The following is a 21,665-nucleotide window of genomic DNA, read 5'->3' as shown; positions in this document are numbered from 1 at the left end:
TTTTATCCCCTTCTTTTTTTCTCTTGTCATGTGATGTGATGAGTATCTTTAGAGTTATGTTTGGATTCCTTTCTCTTTTTTGTATGTATATCTATTATAGATTTTTGGTTTGTGGTTATGATGAGGTAGGTGGGTATACATACATACATATATATATATTTTTATATATATATATATATATATATATATATATATATATGATTGTTTTAAGTTGCTGACTGCTTAATTTCAAATGCATTTTAACAACCCTGCATTTGTACTCTCTTCCTCTCATGATTACTCTTTTTGATATCATATTTTACATCTAATTGGTTGTGTATTCCTTACCTGCTTATTGTGGATATTAATGATTTTACTACTTTTGTCTTTTAATCTTCCTACTAGTTTTGTGCATGGATAATTTCCTACCTTTACTTATGTTTGCCTTTACCAATGAAATTTTTCATTTCATAATTTTCTTGTGTCAAGTTGTGGCCTTTTCTTTTTTGCTTAGAGAAGTTTCTTTAACATTTCTTATAAACCTAGTTTGGTGATGCTGAACTCTTTTAGCTTTTGTCTGTCTGTAAAACTTTTGATCTCTTCATCAAATCTGAATAAGAGCCTTGCTGGGTAGAGTATTCCTGGTTGTAAGGTTTCCCTTTCATCACTTTATTCTTTTTTTTTTTAATTTATTTATTTTTGGCTGTGTTGGGTCTTCTTTGCTGCACACTGGCTTTCTCTAGTTGTGGCGGGTGAAAGTTACTCTTTGTTGTGGTGTGTGGGCTTCTCATTTCGGTGGCTTCTCTTGTTGCAGAGCACGGGCTCTAGGTGGATGGACTTCAGTAGTTGTGGCCTGCGGGCTCAGTAGTTGTGGCTCATAGGCTCTAGAGTGCAGGCTCAGTAGCTGTGGTGCACAGGCTTAGATGCTTCATGGCATGTTGGATCTTCCCAGACCAGGTCTCGAACCTGTGTCCCCTGCATTGGCAGGTGGATTCTTAACCACTGCACCACTAGGGAAGCCCTCCTTTCACCACTTTAAATGTATTGTACCACTCCCTTATGGCCTGTAGAGTTTCTGCTGAAAAGTCAGCTGATAACCTTATAGGAGTTCCCTTATATGTTATTTTTTGCTTTTCCCTTGTTGCTTTTAATAGTCTCTCTTTATCTTTGCTTTTTGCCATTTTAATTAAAATGTGTCTTGGCATGTTCCTCTTTGGGTTAATCCTTTATGGGACTCTACACTTATGGGACTTGGATGTCTATTGCCATTCCCAGGTTAGGGAAGTTTTTAGCTGTTATGTCTTCAAATATGTTCTCATCCCCTTTCTCTCTCTCTTCTCCTTGTAGGACCTCTATAATGCAAATGTTATTGTGCTTGATGTTGTCCCAGAGGTCTCTTAAACTGTCCTCATTTCTTTTCCTTATTTTTTCTTTTTTCTGTTCCACATCAGTGATTTCCACTACTCTGTCTTCCAGCTCACTGATCCATTCCTCTGTATCATTTAGTCTACCATTGATTACTTCTAGCATATTTTTTCATGTCATTTATTGTATTCTTCATCTCTGTTCAGTTGTTCTGCATATTTTTTGACTCTTTGTTAAGAACTTCTAACTTCTCACTCTGTGCATCCATTCTTCTCCTGGGTTTTTTCATCATCTTTACCATCACTACCCTGAACTCTTTCTTAAGTAGATTTCCTGTCTCCACTTCACTTAGTTCTTTGTCTGGTGTTTTATCTTATTTCTTCATCTGGAGCATGTTCTTCTGTCACCTCATTTTGCCTAAGTTGCTGTTTGTATTTTTATGTATTTGCTAAGTTAGTTAGTCACACTTGGAGAAGTGACCTCCTGTAGTAGATGCCCTATGCATCCCAGCAGTGCACTTCTTTCTCATCTCCCAAGCTATATGCTCTAGGTGTTCCCCCTATGAGGGCTACCTGGGACCTTCTCTTGTGGCCAGCTGAGTATGTGGGCAGTCTGGTAGGTTTGGTTAACCCCCAGTCCAGTTGGTTGCTAGGCTCTGCCTTATGTGGAGGCTGCTGGCTGCTGGTTGGTGGGGCTGGGTCACGAGGTCACTGACTGAAGAACTAGCCCAGGGGGCCCCAGGCTAGTGCTGGCTCACTGGTTGGCAGAGTCAGGGTCCAGAAGACTCCAGGGTTGTTGCCCACCTTCCTCGTGGGTGAAGCCAGGTCCTGGGGTTATTTCCAGACTACTGGCAGGCAGAGAAGGTCCTGGAGTTGGTTGCAGGGTCCAGGGATTCCAGAGATGGTATCAGATTGCTGCTGGTGGGGGGTGGGTTTCTGACACAGGGTCTGGGGTGTCAAGAAGCTTGAATTAGCCTGCTAGTGAGCAGGGCTGGGGCCCGGCTTGTCCCAGGGCAGGGTCTCTGGCCTGTTGGTAGGTGGGCTGTCTGCAGGCTGCCAGATTGTGGTTTTCTTACATCTGGTCCCTGCCCACTGGTGGCTGGAGCTAGGTCCTGGGCCCTCTGGTAGGCAGGGCCATGTCCAGAGGCAGCTGTGGGCTTAGGGGGTCTTAAGGCAGCCTGTCTGCTGATGGGTGGGTCTGTGTCCTTGCCCAGTTAGTTACTTGGCTTGAGGCACCCCAGCACTGGCGACTACAGGCTGTTGGACCAGGGCAGGGCTGGGTCCTGGGGGTAATAAGCCAGAGGGAGGATTCCACAATGGTGTCTGCCAAGACCAATGTCCACATGGTAGAAGGAGCTCCCAAGAATGGCTTCCACTAGTGTCTGTGGCCCCAGAGTGAGCTGCAGTTGCCTCCTGCCTCTCTGGGAGACTCTCTAAGACCAATAGGTAGGTGTGTCCCAGGCTCCTATCAAATCATGGCTTTTATTTTGGGTCCTGGAGTGTGTGAGATTTTTTGTGCACCCTTTAAGAGTGAAGTCTCTGTTTCCCCCAATCCTCTGGGACTCCCAAAATTAAGTACCACTAGCCTTCAAAACCAAATGCACTGGGGGCTCATCTTCCTGCTGCAGGACCCCCAGAATGGGGAGCCCAATGTGGGACTCAGACCTCTCACTCCTGTGGGAAAACCTCTGCAGTGTAATTATTCTCCAGTTTGTGGGTCATACATCTGGGGTTATGGGACTTGACTATATTGTGGGTCCACCTGTCCTACCCACCCCATTGTGGTTCCTTCTTTATGTTTTTAATTGTAGAAGATCTTTTCTGGTAGGTTCTGGTCTTTTTCATTGATGGTTGTTCTGCTTATAGTTGTTATTTTGGTGTGCTCATGAGAGGAGGTGAACTCGTGGTCTTTCTACTCTGCTGTCTTGACTGATCTCTCCATGAAAATTGTCACTCTTGAGCAGCTGAGTTTTTTTGCTTTGTTTTGAAGTACAGTTGATTTGTAATATAATGTTAGTTTCAGTTTCAGGTGTAAAGCATTGTCATTCAGGGTTTTTGCAGATTATACTCCATTATAGGTTATTATAAGATAATGGGTATAATTCCCTGTGCAATACAGTATATCCTTGTTGCTTATCTGTTTTATATATAGTAGTTTGTATCTGTTAATCCCATACCCCTAATTTGTCCCTCTCCCCTCCCCTTTCACCTTTGTAACCACAAGTTTGTTTTCTATATCTGTGAGTCTGTTTCTGTTTTGCCTATGCATTCATTTGTATTATATTTTAGATTCCACATGTAAATGATATCATATAGTATTTGTCTTTCTCTGTCTGACTTATTTCACTAAGCATAATATTCTCTAGGTCCATCCATGTTGCTGCAAATGGCAATATTTCATTCTTTATTATGGCTGAGTAATATTCCATTGTGTATATACCACGTCCTCTTAACCCAATCATCTGTTGATGGGCACTTGGAAGCAACCCAAGTGCAGCTGGTTTGTTTTTAATCTACATGCACTATAAACATTGTGACTGATTATGCTTCATACTTTATTTTGTCCATAGAAAACTCAGAGCAAATTCTGCTGTCAACACTAAAAACTAGATATCAATATGACCTGTGACATTTAATTTTATGTAATAACCTACTCTTAGCTTTATCACTTTATTAAAAATTATTATCTTTTTTCCTACCTCCTTCTTCTATTGTCAGTCCTACTGTATTGCATGTGTTTCTTTTGTTTTGAAAAGGTAATATACATAGATATTAATAAAATTCAAGGGACTTCCCTGGTGGAGCAGTGGTTAAGATTCCGCCTGCCAATGCAGGGGACACGGGTTCGATCCCTGGTCCAGGAAGATCCCACGTGCCACGGAGCAACTAAGCCCGTGCACCACAACTCCTGAGCCTGCACTCTAGAGCCCGTGAGCCACAACTGCTGAGCCTGTGCACCACAACTACTAAAGCCTGTGTGCTCTAGGGCCTGCGTGCCACAACTACTGAGCCCGCATGCCACAACTACTGAAGCCTGTGTGCCTAGAGCCCGTGCTCCACAACAAGAGAAGCCACTGCGATGAGAAGCCCGTGCACTGCAATGAAGAGTAGCCCCTGCTCACCGCAACTAGAGAAAGGCCGCGTGCAGAGTGAAGACCCAACACAGCCAAAAATAAATAAAAAATTAAAAAAATTCAATACGGCAAAAAGCATACTAGAAAATAAAACTCAGTGTAGAAGATAATCAACAAAATGAAAAGCTTCGGTTGTGCTGAGGTTTCAGAAAAACTCTCAGAAATCATTTTAAGTTCTTTAGCAGCAAAATGAATTAGTAAATGTTCACCTCATCCACTAGAAGTTATGCTACACTTTCTATAGCTCTGTATACAAACAGGAATAGACAGGATTCTAATAAACCATTGGTAATTAATTTATACTAATTGATAACTTGATGAACCATCAGTTTTTCTCACTGGCTATTGTTTTATAGCTTTGTGGGTAATTACTTTTAAAATGTTTCAAATTTCTTGAAACTTAACTCCAGGGAAAATTCCCAATTTTCAATTAAAAAAAGGTAAACATTTATAGCATAATTAAGTATATCATCTTCTTTTCTTTGGACGTCAAGAGCACAGAAACAAACAGAATGGTATAGAGAAAAATGTGTCCAATCCCTTTTTTAAGCAAATTTAACAAATCTAGCTAATATAGTAACTTATAATTCAATATAACCACAACCATAAAAAGTCTTATGAAGTCAACTCATAGAGGAAGTAGTGATCTTCCCATGGTCATAATGATAATTTTTTTATTGCCTGCTATGTGCTAGGCTCTGTACTTATTCATTGAATAAATACATTTTGGCCACCTACTGTATGTCAGGTACTTCGCAGCTAGACACTGGTAAACAAAATGGACATGTTACCTGCTCTTATTTCATCTTCACACTAAATCTATGCAAAAGGTGTATGTTATGGCTGCAAAAATTGAGAATCAGAAAGGTTAACTAGCTTGTCCAGAATTACACAGCCAGTAAATGGTGGAGCTAGGACTTGAATACAGGTCTGTGATTCCAAAGACCACATTTTTCCTTAAAGCTACAATAATGTGTTCAAGTGTGTGAGAGAAGCAAGGGAGTGCAAGCACACACACACAAAGTTACATAAAGGCATGAAACCCAGTAACTTGCATTGTCTAAGTGAGCTTTGCTGTTTTATCTGGATTAGATAACCTTGTCTAGATTATTGCTGCAGCCTCCTCATTGCCTCCCCTACAGTCTATTCAAAACATAGCAGCTAGAGTGACCTTAAAATACAAATCCTATCATGTCACTCCTCCCGTACAGAACCCTCCAATGGAGTGTCTCCTCCCATATCCCATCCCTCCTGCCTCAGTCCCTTGAAGTAACCATAGCCATTGCTATCAGTTTGGTATATATTCTTTCAACTTTGCGTATTCATTTGTACCCTTTTTATTTAAACAAATAGGATCATACTATGCATATTGTTTTACAAATTGCCTTTTCCCCTTGTATTTGCAGTTGAATGTCCTGTGTTCTTAACATAAAGCTATATAGTCCCTTGATACATATTGTTACAAAATAGAATGAGGAAAGCTTTCCGTGTTATTGATTCCAAATTACACAACTCTTTTATCATGTTGCTATATAATGGTGGATTTTGTATTCATAAAACAAACAGCATCTTTTATAACAATTATAGTTTTATATCTACTGCATGAAATAACTTACTTTAAAAAATTACTATTGTCATAAGAGTGTAATATTTGTTATGTTGTAAGATTCATTACCAGAGCATAGATTATTAAATTATAAGTAATTGTTAGAATTTCTTCTTTACTATAGTTACTCTCAGTTGAAACTTTTCAACTGCTTTTGCCTCCGTTCATTAGTAGACACGTTAGGCTGTGTAAAGTAAAATGCAGAGCTGTTGGCCAGCAATGGAAACAGGGGACTTGGCTCTATTTGATAAATGAAATGTGCCACTGTGTGTAAAGACTGCAAACTACAGCCTTACATTTGCTTTTGATGGAAAATATGATTTTCAATATATTCTATTTCATTCATCTCCTTATTTTAGTTGTTTTGGATTTAATATATTAAAACCTTTTTATTTTTAATTACAGTCTCGAGTTGTAGCTATACTAGATTGGGAGCTTTCAACCATTGGTCATCCTCTGTCAGACTTGGCTCATCTCTCTGTGTTCTACTTTTGGCCAAGGACCATTCCATTGTTAAATCAAAGTCCTCATTTGCAAGAAAACATAGGTATGAAAACATAATGTTGCCTAAATTGCTATTAATATAAAATTATATTTATTTTTCTTCATAATTAATAAAAGGATTATATTGCAATCTTAGATAAATAGCTTTTGTTTCTTGAAATGTTTTTAAATCATTTTATTCTATCAATTTTTTTGAATGTATCATTCCACTTCTAGTAATTTGTTGCAAATTATAATCATTTGTCTATAATGTTCTTTTGGAAATCAACATTTAGAGCATGTTTTGTTATATGGATTATAATTATATGGGTCATAATGTTTTAATTATAATATATTTTATTATTATATATAATTAATATAAATAATAATATAATATATTATTTATATTGTATAATATAATTTATACTATAATATAAGTAATAATATATTATTATAAGATAATATTATATTATAGTTATTATTTTAATTATAATATTATAATTATATAGATATAATGTTTTGTTAAATGATTAATGTTTTGTTATATGGATTAATTTTATGTTCAGTTTTATATTTATATGCAATATGACATTTTAAAATATTCACCATGACATTCTTATTAACGTTTATAGTATGTACTATTTTTATAGGGGTACCATCAATGGAAGAACTAATTTCAATATATTGCCGCTGCAGGGGAATTAATTCTAATCTTCCTAACTGGAATTTTTTTCTTGCCCTTTCATATTTTAAAATTGCTGGAATAGCACAGGTAATTAATTTTTTAACATGTGTTTCACCATTACTTATTTATGGACTGTTGACAATATTTTTGGTCTTTGGGGGTTTTATATTCCTTTTTTTGTTTTTTGTTTTTTTGTTTTCTTTTGGGCCACATCATGGCTCTGCTTGTGGGATCTTAGTTCCCCTACCAAGGATTGAACCTGGGCCCCGGCACTGAAAGCACAGAGTCCTAACCACTGGACCACCAGGGTATTCCCTTAAATTCTTATCTTTAGATCAATTTAGTTTCCATAATAACAAATACCAGACATGGATAAAACATAAATCCAGAGTTTACAGAATAGGAATATGGCAAGGGAAAAATTTGAGTAGCAAAATGTGGTATCACTTTTTGGTATAATAAACCAAAAAGATGGAAGAAGGGAGAGAGAATGACATAATAACAAAAAGAGAAAAAGCATGTGATAATTGGTTTTTTCCTGAATATCCAATATAAGAAAGAGTTAAACTCCTTATATGATATCTGATTCAGATTATAAAACCCTATTAATCAGGGCTGATGATGAAGGAATTATCATTGTATTTCCCAAAGCCAGCACAGTACCTAGCATACAGAAGCCTCTTAATTATGTGTTTGAGTGAGTAGATAAGCTCACTCAAACACATAATTAATTAATTGTCCATTTTCTAATAATGTGATAGTTATGTGATAAATTTTGAGAGAAAACTGAACATAAATTCAGTTTTGTAAATTTACAGTTTAGACAAATGCATTCTTCATTATACTAACTCAGCTCCCTTATACTTTGAGTCTTAGTTTATTTAAGAAATTGAGATTCTTCATCTCTGGCAAGGGGTTAGGGCTTGGAGGAAGAGCAAGTAAATAAGAGATTTTAGAAACAAAAAAGAATGGGAAAAGAAGGATTAACAAAAATTATGGGTATTTTTCCCTGTCCTCAGAGTTCATGCTGTCCTCCAATAACTGAAATGTCTAGGAAATAGTTGTCTTACATCTCATCCTGTAGTTTAGAATCATATTAATCATATTAGTTAATCATGTTGATTGGATGCATTTCTCAAAATAGCGTTTATGGTATGTTTCTATATCTGTCAATTTCCAAAGTGAGATAACAGATAGGCTTTGAATTTAAAATGTATTTTCATTTCAAATAAAAGCTTGACGTGGTTTATGATTGAAATTAATATGTATGTCATAAACTAGGTAGTTAGTAGCCTTAGAGATGATCATAAACATTCCATTCTAACTAGAAATGTGAAATTGGAAATGATGGAAAGACTGCTACAGTGTTTTATTGTACAAAGAATTATATAAAGAAAAAAACTAATGAAATTCAGTTGATTGTGTTTGGGACAGGGAACAGGAGAGGATATTATGTTGGAAACACAGAACATGGAGAATTAAGAAAGAAAAACAGATGAGCATTCAACTAACACTGTTCAAAGGAGAATAGTTTCACCTAAATTAGGTGTCCAAAAAATGAGATAAAATACTTTTAGAAGTCTCTCATTGCCTTCTCTTTGGTTTTATAGTTTTGAATTTTATTTTGGTTTCTTTAGTTTTTTTTTCCTCCACTGTGACGGGAGAGCAATGATCTTTAGAGGTGATATAACTTACCAATTTGGTATCTTTAGCAACTGCTAAACTCATTTTAAAGTTTGGTTTGACTTCCAGTTATAATTCTGTTATGATGAGAGTATGTTAACCAAATGATACAAGTGTAATTCTTTAATTTGGAGTGGTATAATTATGCCTGCATGTAAATTAATAGAACTGATAGTCTGATTTATATCTTAGTACCTTGTAAGTTTAGTGATTCACATAGCTGGGAAACTGGAAAGACTGGATAGTTGAAGAATAGTTTTCCATGAATTTTAATCACTTTGTATTAATTTACTTATAGGGAGTATATAGTAGATATCTTCTGGGAAATAATGCATCTGAAAGTAGCTTTCAGTTTGCCAATATTGTGCAACCTCTGGCAGAAACTGGATTACAACTCTCAAAAAGGTAAGCAAAATATAGATTCTGTGGCTAACTCAAATTATAGCCTTTATTAGGTATGTGAAGGTCATAAACTTTAGGGGGATAGGGATTGTTTTTATTGCTTACAACACCAGAATTGCTGCTGCCAATCATGGTCAATTTTTTTTTAGTAAATCTCTTTTATGCTTGAAAATAAATTGACCTCAGATTTAAAGAAAGTACCCATTTAATGATTAAAAGGTTTTTTTTTGCCAATTTAAATGTATAAATCTTTAAGATATTGATAAAATTCTCAAATGTTTCCTTCTAATGTTTAAGTTACTTACATATACCTGTTTAAAGTTATGTATTATATAAGATGATTTATTAAGTTTAGAAATGTTGCTCTCTTCCACCATGACATTGCATGAAACTGTATTCAGACATTTCATAAGAGTCTTTGAAATTCATATCTCCATTAGTGGAGCACTTTTGAGACATCTAATACACTTCTTCCAAACACACTCCCATCTAACAGGTGTGATGGAGGGGAGAAATAAATTAGGGGGTTGAGGTTAACATATACACACTACTATATATAAAATAGATAATCAACAAGGACCTACCATATAACACAGGGAACTCTACTCAATACTTTGTAATAACCTATATGGGAAAAGAATCTGAAAAAGAATAGCTATGTGTATATGTATAACTGAATCACTTTGTGGTATACCTGAAACATTGTAAATGTTGTAAATCAACTATCCTCCAATATAAAGCAAAATTTAAAACAAACAAAAAAAAGTGTGATATATAGCACTTACTGAATGCACGGATGATGCTGTCCCTGGAAATTCTGCCCAAGCCACAAATATCCATGGCATATCATTAGGACAGTTGTGTTTTACAATTCATCTCATACATGAATATTTGTAATCTCCACAACATAACAAATGATGATGCTGCTCTTCATAATGATCTTTAAAAGTCTTGTTTATAATGATATCCAGCAGTTGTATTTGTGAGGCATATACTAAGAGTAATTATTAAATTTGTATTCTATTTCTTTGCCTTCTTGTTTAGAGATTCTGATATGTGGCTTCAATAAAGATTTTAAACTCCCATTGATTGAGGTCATGCCAGGTTTATGTTTTCTCCAAAAAGTGCTTTAAGCACTAAAGTTTAATGTTCAAAATAAAGTGATTCTGCATTCCTTCCATAACATGAAAGACAAAAAACTCCAAAATATGGAAACTTCTTCTGAGAGATGTTTTTGGGAAACTGGGGGAAGACTTTACATTCTATTCAGAAATCTATAATAATGGTTTTGCACATCTTTGTAACTTTTTTTTTTATAAAGAATTTTCAGTACTGCACTTCCACAGACTGATACTACCAGACAATTATTTGTACAGACTAGGACAGGCCAAGAAATTCTTACTAGGGTGAAGCAGTTCATGAAACAACACATCCTCCCAGCTGAAAAGGTAAGTATTCTATAAACAAACAGAATGTATTTGTGCTCCAAGACTATTGAAGAATTACTTCTGTTATCTCTGCTTCTAGGAGTACCATGGTATCATTTCTTTGCAGTCAATCCTTACCTAGATGCCCCTCCTCACCTTAGCACTGAACTGCTACAGAACCTGATCCTGAGAAATTCCAAGCTTCTAAAATATGCCAAGGGAATGCCACAGATAAATCTGTGGAATTAAAATTAAGTCAGAGGGAATTAGCGATTTACAAAGTTGAGATCTTTAAATATTTTAGAGTTAAATGCTACTTTGTGGGTCTTTTCCTAAGGCAGTGACTTTCAGCTTTTTTTTTCTTTAATGGGCCCCTTTGAAAATTGAGAACTGTAGGCTAAACAAGAGAGGCATACCCAGAAAAATTTGTATATCATTTCAAGCTGTTCACAGATACTACCATCACTCCCCCGGCAAGCTACTATTTTAAGGTGTTAAGTTTCAGTAAATTCACTGACTGTAGACAAGTTATGTGACACATTCATTCATTCAGTTAACAAATAATTATTAGGTACCTAATAATGGGTTAGGCCATTGAAAGTAAAAGGAAGAACAAGAAGACAGGGCTTATGCTTCTACAGAGCTTATACTTTAGCATGAAAGAAAGACATTAAGTAAGAGATGATAAATGCTCTGAAGAAAAGATAAAAATTATTATAAAGATTTATATATATAAAATATACTATATATAAAATAGATAATCAACAAGGACAAGGACATATTTATAGCACATGGAACTCTACTCAATACTCTGTAATAACCAATATGGGAAAGGAATCTGAAAAAGAATATATATATATATATAACTGAATCACTTTGCTGTACACCTGAAACTGACACAACATTGTAAATCAACTATACTCCAGTATAAAATTAAAATATTTTTTAAAATAAAATTCTGAACTTTTGGTGTTAAAAAGAAAATGCAACACTTTGAGTTCAAGATGGCAGACTGAAATCAGCATTTACCTCCCCTCACACAAATAAAATCCTCTTGAATTAACAATAAAGTAATTTTTTTTAAATGGAATTGGTAAAAGCACAAAAACAGAAGAAGTACACATCACAGGACTAAAGGTTTTGAAAAGAGAATGGAAAAGGATTTGGGAAGCAGAGTGGGTCATACCAAAGAAAAAACCTTAACACATCTCAGAAGAATTTCTAAGAGAGGACTGTAACTCAGGTGGTAACCACTTTTTTTTTTACAATGGAGTCCCCTGTGATTGCCGGTTGTGGAGAGCAAGAGTGAGAAGAGGAAGAGAAATCAAGATGTTTGATTTAAGAATTAACCTGGGGGCTTGGGGCTTCCCTGGTGGCGCAGTGGTTGGGAGTCCGCTTGCCGATGCAGGGGACGCGGGTTCGTGCCCCGGTCCGGGAGGATCCCACATGCCGTGGAGCACCTGGGCCCGTGGGCCGTGGCCACTGGGCCTGCGCGTCCGGAGCCTTTGCTCCGCAGCGGGAGAGGCCACAGCAGTGAGAGGCCAGCGTACCGCAAAAAAAAAAAAAAAAAAAAAGGAATTAACCTGTAATAGGTGGGCTGCTTGAGTTGGTTTCTAACACTCCTGGGTAGCAATGGTGTTTGCCCCAGGCAAAAGGCTGCCAAAGTACTCTAAAAAAGCATATGATGTGTTTCAAAGAAGCCAGGGTTTCCAATGACTGTTGGTGCTCCTCCATTTTTTTTTTTTCCAATGGTGTGTTTGGTGTAGACCCCAGCTTTCCCATCAGCCTTACTGATTTATTCAAAGGAGACTCAAATTGGGAGAGGAAACCAAGTAGCCATGTTCTTTCATTCATAAATGTAAATGAGCGATCCAGGGAAGCATGTAGCACAGAAGAGGTGTTACAAATTGGACTGTGATACATCTGCTGAACTTCATATCATGCAGCTACTAAAATATTTACAAAGAATTTGCAATAAAGGAAAATGCTTTATGATAAATTAAAAAAGCACTCTAGTTTTTTTTTGTTTTTGCGTTACGCGGGTCTCTCACTGTTGTGGCCTCTCCCGTTGCGGAGCACAGGCTCCGGACGCGCAGGCTCAGCGGCCATGGCTCACGGGCCTAGCCGCTCCGCGGCATGTAGAATCTTCCCGGACGGGGGCACGAACCCGTGTCCCCTGCATCGGCAGGCGGACTCTCAACCACTGTGCCACCAGGGAAGCCAATATGATTATAACTACATTTATAAAAACTAAAACAGTCATATCTAGAAAATAAGATTGTATCATATAATACACTAACATCTTGACAGTACATATCTTTAGCTAGTAAGACTCTTGATGACTTTTTCTTAATACTTTACGTATTTTTCCAATTTTCTATAATGGGAAAAAATAAGGTCCGTTTATGCTATTCTAATGACCTTTTGAAACGCCTTGAATATCATAAAGTAAGAACATCAGAACCCATCATCCATTTAAATGTTAAAAGGCAATTCTTCCTCGGGGGAGGAGGGGAAATTGGTTGAAGGTAGTCAAAAGGTGTAAACTTTCAGTTATACTAGGGATGTAATATACATGATAAATATAATTAACACTGCTGTATGTTATATATGAAATATGAGTTCTCATCACAAGAAAAAATGTTTTCTATTTCTTTAATTTTGTATCTATATGAGATGATGTATGTTCACTAACTTTTTGTGATAATCATTCATGATGTATGTAAGTCAAATTATTATGCCATATACCTTAAACATATACAGTGCTGTATGTCAATTATGTCTTAAGAAAACAGGAAGAAAAAAGAAATTTTAAAAAAAGGGCAATTCTTGCTCTTTAAAATGGATGAGGAGTCCTAATAAAATAGCATGTAAAACAGGAACTAGCAACATGACATATCTGAGAACACACTTTTAACATAATGATAACATTAGTCATATTTTCCTACTGAGTTTAATAATATACTAGGGAGGAACTGTTGCTTCTTTTTTTCTAACGGACTTAAGTTTAAAGTAAAAAACATATTATATTGCAAAATTATTTGTAGGCTCAGATTTAAGATTCTGAACCAACATAATACAAAGCAGTATCTCAATCAGTGAATGAGAAAGTTAGATGTTAAAGGAGATATTTGGGGAGAATTGATCAGGCACCAAGCATATTTTCTGCTTTCTTTTTTCATCAGTAAACTCTTTTTCATACTTAAAGAATTAAAGAAAGCTTCTTTGTAATGAGATATTTTATTTTAATTCTGACTCCTACCATACCACAAATAGATTTTGCAAATCTCCAAATCTATAGACTTTAGAACAGGAAGTATTAAATAACACAAATTTTTAAAAAATTATATAAATGGCATAATTTAATTTCTCAGAACTGTAGTGTCATAGAGAGGTAGTCACAGATGGGGAATTTGTACATGTATTACATTACATATATCTTATCAAACACAATTGCATTGACTCTTTCCATAGTAATGTGAGGGATGGAAATAATAAACAACCCTAAACAGGAATTCTTCCAACTTAACTGACTTCCTGACAGAATGACAAGTGCTATTCATCCTGGTGCCTGTGAAAGAGCCATCTTTTGTCTTCTTGAAGTTTTAACTAAATATAACTGTATTCTAGACTAGCCATGCTTCAATAAAAGGAACATTTTAACATATGACTGTAAATTGGTAGAACAATTTTAGAAAATAATTTTGTAATTTGGAGTTTTGGCCAATGTTCATAGCCTTTAATTCAGTAATTCTACTAGCCTATGTGTAGAAAATAAGTACAGAGATGCTTTAATAGCAAAATATTGGAGAAGGCCCTTATAGTCCAATATTTTAGTTCATCTTGATTTAGTTGCACAAATGAGAGATTATTGTTATTGTTTTTTATGTGGCTAGTTTTATCCATTTACCCATGTATTTATCACCTTATTTACTATTCCTTCTTACAACTCAGATGTTTCTTCTTGGATCAAGCTCCTTTAGTGAGAATCTGCTAATAAACTTTTACCTTTTTTTTCCCTTTTATTTTCCTTTTTTTGCCTGAGAAAAGGGAAGTAATGATTTTCTCTGTATCATCATATCTTTTAACCACTCGTATTTTCCTTCTATTGAATTTCTGTGCTTCATTCAAGAAAGGAATAATTTCTTCAGATCCTTCTTTCAATTTATTATTATTATTATTTGGCTGTATCTAATCTACTTTTCAACCTTGCACAGAGCAGTGGGTCTCATTATTTGGATTGTGTCAGAATTGCCTAGAGAGCTAGTTAAGATTACAGAAGTAGGAATACAGAAGTAGACTCACTGAAGTAGGATAGGACCTGGGCTCTTGTGTTCTACCAAGTGATTCTGATGCCACCAAAGTTTGAGAACCACTGCCATTGAATTTTTAAGTTTAATTACTATGGTTTTTCTTTGCTTCAAGTTGCATTCAGTTCTTTTTCAAATTTGTCTGGCCAAGTTTGATAGTCCTTTGTCATCCTTTTAATTCCTTCTTTTATTCTTGAAATCTACTGGACACAAATACTTTATATTCTGTGTTTGATCACTATTCTATCTGTGGCCTTTGCAGGTGTGATTCTGTTTTGTTGAACTATTGTTTTTGTTAATTCTTGCTAATGGTGGCTTGTTACCTTGAGTGTTTAGTATTTTTTCATTCTGAACTCATGTTCTTTGGAATGGAATTTTATCTGCAGGGATTAGTTAAGACTTTGTATAAAAGCTCTTCCTCCAAAGTGAATTTGCTTTTGCTTCTGCCAGGTGCTTTCAAGCATTGTCCCCAGGAACACTGTAAACTTAATTTTTGACTCAAAATTTTAGGGCCCCATAGGTCTGTGAATTAAGATCTCAAACTTGGGTGAAGACAGGCTCAGGTTAGAAATGTTTCTTTTTTCTCTTACGTCCTGTGAATGACCTTTATTCCCTTGGTCTACCACTGAGCAGTGGGTTTTTGGTTTTGTTTTCTATTTTTTTCCAGTTAGGTTTTGCTGATCAGGCATCCTGGCTTTGGTGGAGGGAAGTAGTGAGCTCTGATCCTCCCTCTTGCCTTGCTTGGGGCATTTGGTTTTGCCTCCTGACCCCTGCCTACGTGGCCCACTGCAAACTAGGGCCCAGGCGAACATAGATCAGCCTACATCCCCCAGACAAAGTTGGTTCCAGTGCTCACTCACACCTGAAGAGTCAGGCTTTTGTACTCCTGGCCTCTGAGGAATTTCCTTATTTGCTTTCCAGCACAGCTATGTATCATTACTACATGTATTTTTTAAATTATTTTTAATATTTTACCCAGCATTTTTAGTTGTATTATCCTGGGAGGGGATTCTAAGACCATCTAGTATGCCACATTGCTGAAAATGGAACACTCAAATCTTGGTATAGGATTTTGAAAGTTAATCCTCTAATACAGAGGCAACATAATTTTGTGAGGAGCAAACATCTAGAATTTTTTATACTTCTGTGTCTGGTTTTAGAAAGAAATTTTACTGATTCAGTAGCAGCTGAAAAAGCTTCTTCACCCAAACGTGTTTACTTTGGATATTAGCAGTTTATGGCATTATTTACTTTTCTAACTTTAACTAATGAACTTTTTTTCCTTTTATACTTTAAGGAGGTAATTGAGTTCTATGTTCAAAATGAAAATTCAGTAGACAAGTGGAAAAAACCTTTAGTGATTGATAAACTCAAGGTAAGAAAAATAAGAGAACCTTAAAAGTGGAGAATTTATATACAGGCATTTTTTGAGACCTTAGTTTGCTGTTGCTTCTGTTGTTATATATGTAGAGGATAATTATATCAATTATAACTTTTTAAAAGTAAAGTTAAAAATAGAATCTGTAATATACAAATTAGGTTACATAGTGTGTTGTGTATGGTATGTGATGAAGATAGCCTCTTAACAGCTGTTCAAATTAAAAATACAATCAGCACTACTCACTTGAGACTGAAGTTGAGGCAGGGTATTTTTCCCACATGGGCTTAATCCAAATTTCATGTTTTCAAATTTTAACACGTTAGGAATTGAAATGGACAAAATAGTATATTTGGCATAATTATGCTCAGATGTAGGAGATTTTAGAATCGCTGTGATTCAATAAGAAGTACTCAAGTAAGCAAATTTAGTTTTTCAGCCAAATCTAAGGAAGCTTAACTGTTAAGAAATTGTTGATTTATAATGAATTAATAACTACTTGCATTGTAGGATACAATGAAATAAATAATTTCATAAGTTCAAAAGGCATAAATACCAGTATCTTTTAAAAATAAATAATTTTAGGTCATGATAAATTATGATAACTGTGGCATATTCATCACCTTGACAGGAAATGGCCAAAGCAGAAGGCCTCTGGAACTTGTTTTTGCCAGCTGTAAGCGGTCTCAGCCAAGTAGACTATGCCTTGATTGCTGAAGAAACAGGAAAATGCTTTTTTGCTCCAGATGTCTTTAACTGCCAAGCACCAGGTTACAACATTATTTAAAAACAGAACTTTTCTCAGATATTTTGAGCAGTGTTTAAAATTTCTCTATTTTATGACAAGGAAGTTTTTCTACACAAAGTCATTGATTTATAAATTTGTCTATAATTTTACTTTCAGTTACTTTTATTTAAATATTTTAAAAAATGGACCTAAAGTTCTCATTGGGTTATTCTTTTATTAAACATCATTACATTAAGAGTATTAGTGAATAGAAGTCACCACCAAAGGGATTGGGCATATAAGGTTTCCAGCTTTCTAACTGGGTATTAAACATATCTATGGTTAGTTAGAATGGATAGAGTTTTAAATCTTTTGGTTAGCCTCACTATCTCTCCATTTACTCACCAATTATTTATCAATTGCCTACTATATGCCAAGCACTATTTTAGGAACTATCATGAAATAAAATACACAAAGATTCCTGCCTCATGGAGCTGGCATTCTAATAGAGAGAGACAAAAATAAACAATAGCTAGATTAAATAAGTAATTATATAGTAAGTTTGAGGATGAAAAGTGCTTTGGGGAAAAAAAACAGCAAGGTAGGGGAGCTCTGGAATGCTAAGGGACAGGTAATGTGTATAACAATTTAAGATGGAAGGCTCAGAATAGCCCTGAAAATGACATTCAGTAAAGACTTAAAGAAGGTGAGAGAGTTAATCATGCTGAGATCTAGGGGAAGAGTTTTCATAGCATAGAGAACATAAAATGCAAAGGCCCTAAAGCAAGAGTGTGACTGGTGTATTTCAAGAATAGCCAAGGAGGTCAGTGTGGCTGGGAAAGAATAGCAAAAGATATCAGAGAGGAAAGGGCCTTGTATGTTGGGGTTTATAGGGTAGGTGAGTGCTTATACTTTCAGTGAAATGGGGATTTGAGCAGATGTCACTTCAGTTTTAAAAGGATCCCTCTGGCTGCTATGGAAGGAAGTAAGCAGGGAGTCTTGTGATGGTCTTGGTGAGAGATGATGGGGATTTGTTCAAGGGAGTAGCAGTGGAAAGAGTGAGAAGTGGAAAGATTCTATATTGACTTTTTTTTTTTTTTTTTTTTTGCGGTACGCGGGCCTGTCACTGTTGTGGCCTCTCCCGTTGCGGAGCACAGGCTCCGGACACGCAGGCCCAGCGGCCATGGCTCACGGGCCCAGCCGCTCCGCAGCATGCGGGATCTTCCCGGACCTGAGCACGAACCTGTGACCCCTGCATCGGCAGGCAGACTCTCAACCACTGCTCCACCAGGGAAGCCCAAGTGGAAAGATTCTAAATATATTTTGAGGGCAGAGCCAAGAGGATCTCCTGATTGGTTATGAGGTATTAATGGGGGAGTCAAGGATGCCTTCGAGGACTTTGGCATGAAAAATTGGAAGGATGAGGGAAGGAGGCCAACTTTCCTTTAAAAAAGGTAATATGGGGGGCTTCCCTGGTGGCGCAAGTGGTTGGGAGTCCGCCTGCCGATGCAGGGGACGCGGGTTCGTGCCCCGGTCCGGGAGGATCCCCCGTGCTGCAGAGTGGCTGGGCCCATGGGCCTTGGCCGCTGAGCCTGCGTGTCCGGAGCCTGTGCTCCGCGGCGGGAGAGGCCACAGCAGTGAGAGGCCCGCGTACCGCAAAAAATAAATAAATAAATAAAAGTTAGTATGGAAGGAGTAAACCAGGAATGTAGTCTTTAGAAGGTGTTTTCAAACCCAATTTGCAGAAGGAACCCCCTAAGAAGCTTTTAAAAAATCCTGATTCACAGCCTTCATCCCTGGAGATTCTGACTCAGTAGGTCTAAGGTAGACCCTTGATATGTCTTTAGTCTTTTTTCCCCCAAGTTACTGTGGTTATTTTTGATGCTTCCAGTCAAGGACTTGCATTTGATTTGTAGTAGAAGGATAATTGTATAATATCCTATAGTGTCCCTGCACAAGTTAGGCCTCTGTTTTGCCTTTTGTGCTTATTGTATGGCCCTGGTACTGAAGCCTCCCAAAAAGAGTTAATGAAGCAGGGAAGTGCCCAAAAGAGGTATGTTGGATGTCAGAGAAAACACAATCTAGTTGCTTCTCGAAGTGTTTCCACACTGGACTTTGACTCTCATTTCTTGGGAATTATTAAGATAGTCCATAAACCTCTGATAATGGTTGAACTTGTCCCAGATATTGTTTTCTCTCTTCAAAACACTGATTTGTCTAGTTACTGATGACTACATTTTAATCCAATAATGAGGCTACTGTAAAAGTAAATAAATCTATTCACAGAGTTTCTGAAGATTTTATCTCATTATGTGTAGCTATTATATCATGCTACATAGGTAGCATAATTTTATGGAAAGAGAACTGGTAGTCTTTTGCTTAAAACTTTTTTTATTGCCACTCATATTAAGAAATATATTTTATATTGTGACCCAATATGTAGTGTATGAAGCTGTATATATGTGTTCATGGATTGATTTATGGAAATGAGGAGGGAAGAGACATATGTTACTGAAAAAAGGCTTCATGAAACAAGTTTCCCTTACTACATGAATTCATATATTTTCCACTGAGTCTAGTCTAATGTATTCTATTTTGATCTATTTTCATTTCTCAGAGAATGCTAGTCATATTCCATTGAATTAATTTTATGACAAACTAATGGGTCATAATATGAAAAATAATGCTATAGAAGGCATCCATTGCAGATGCAGCTCTGCCGCTATTTTTCCATTTGACCTATGAACTTTTCACTAGATAGTCATAGACCTTTTTCTAGTATTAAAATTTCATTAGTCTATCGGTTATAATATGATACACCAAACTGCTGAAATTTTAAACTTGGCAAGGGAAATACATTTTCTTTGACCAAAGTATGATAAACAACTGTCCTCAGCAAACAAGATGTATAAAACCATAGGTAGAAAACTAGGCATTTTCTCTTTGTAGTGGAGATATCTTCATGAAGGCCTTTGGGCTATTGTGTTTTAAAGCATTGTGTTTTGCTTTATACAAAGCAGATAAAGAAGGGAATATAATTGATGTAGATTAAATACTTAAGAGTTTTCTTAAGTGTGTATGAGATGAATTTCTACTCAAGATACCCAAATTATTTCCCAAATAGTTATAAAATATTATGGGACACATATGTAGTCTTCTGATTTGCCTTTTGTTTTGTTTTGTTTTGGGTTTTTTGCCCATCAATAAGTCATACAATATTGTATATTGGAATGTTGAAAATAGTCATTTTAATTCTAAAGCCATAACTAGAAAATTTGGGGGCCTTGAGGCTAATTTGGGGGAAATTTTTTCTTTTTGTACAAGTAATTTATCTAAGCTTTTTTTTTTTTAACGAACCTATAAATGATAACTTTGGTTTGTCACATTCTCAGAATAAACTAATTTTTGGAAAGTTTTTATTCAATATTTACCTCATTCGAACTACAAGAAACACTGGATTTAAAACAAGCAAAGAAAACAATGAACTTCATTAATTATAATTCAAGACTCATTTTCTCCCTCAGTTGAAAAGAATTTTAAGCTTGTGTTAATCTACTAGGAATTGTGTGTATTTTAATATAACTTGGGCCCTGTTAGGAGTGCCTGAACAGAGTACAAACATGTTTTGAGAGACTTAACTTAGACTTAGCTCAATTTTCATAGGCATTTCAATAGCTGTCCTTAATATCATTGTAAGAGACGATATTGAAAAATTCTTCCTCAAAATCTTATAAGTGATCAGCATTCAAGAGAAAGGTTTTAGAGAGTATTTTTAGAAATTTGATGGGAATGAAAATCAGAGAAAGACATCTAGAGCATTTTGCTCCACAGCAGACGTGAAGCATTCTTTTTCACCTGAGAGTGATGCTGCAGTGTATCATGTATTACACAGTGCCCTCTGAGGGCTGGAGAGGGTCCTTGAAATTATCTATTGTCATTTTCTATCCAGGGCAGGGATTCCGTGTTTAGCATCCTTGAGATATTACCTAGTACTTTTCTAGGTGGTATGGGATCACCAAAGGAAGAGCAGTGTTAGTGGTAAAAAGACAATAATTACTATGTGAGGTCAAAGTAAGGAGATATTTCTGATTGGGTAGCTGGAGAGTCTTCACAACGGAGATGGCTCAGAGGCAGAAGTTTACTTAGGAGTGACAGGTAGAATTTCACCAGAGAGAAGGCCTGGCCCAAGCAAGCATGTGGAAGTTAAAAAGCACAGGGTGTGTTTGAGGAACAGGAGTCTCAGTAATAAGTAATGTTAATTGTTCTCTAAGAGCATTGCAGTCACTCCAAGCAGAGTATATTTGCAAGATAGCAGGCAAAGGTTAGGCCAGTAAATTATTTTCCTCAGTCCTAATTGAGTTAAAACTCATTAGAGCCATGCTTCATTGGGATGAAGTAGACAAGTGTCTGTGATTCAGAACAAGTTGAATAAATATGCACCAAATGCCATGTACTTGTAACTACTTATGGCATACCTTCCTTGTAAA

At 36.2% G+C, this 21,665-nt stretch overlaps 1 protein-coding gene across 1 annotated transcript in view; it reads left to right on the top strand.

Moving 5' to 3' along the window:
- Positions 1-21,665, top strand: part of ACAD11 (acyl-CoA dehydrogenase family member 11) — a gene marked incomplete at both ends in the record, with an annotated part of 103,062 nt that overhangs the window by 33,848 nt on the left and 47,549 nt on the right. Inside the window, 6 exons of the mRNA XM_079705136.1 lie at positions 6,489-6,630; positions 7,217-7,338; positions 9,233-9,339; positions 10,658-10,784; positions 16,371-16,448; positions 17,083-17,221. Of these exons, the coding sequence (XP_079561262.1) occupies positions 6,489-6,630; positions 7,217-7,338; positions 9,233-9,339; positions 10,658-10,784; positions 16,371-16,448; positions 17,083-17,221 (715 nt within the window). The remainder of the gene's footprint in view (positions 1-6,488; positions 6,631-7,216; positions 7,339-9,232; positions 9,340-10,657; positions 10,785-16,370; positions 16,449-17,082; positions 17,222-21,665) is intronic.

The sequence above is a fragment of the Hyperoodon ampullatus genome, assembly GCF_949752795.1.
Source record: "Hyperoodon ampullatus genome assembly, chromosome: 5".
NCBI classification, from domain to species: Eukaryota; Metazoa; Chordata; class Mammalia; order Artiodactyla; family Ziphiidae; genus Hyperoodon; species Hyperoodon ampullatus.
This window is presented reverse-complemented; position numbering and strand designations above follow the sequence as displayed.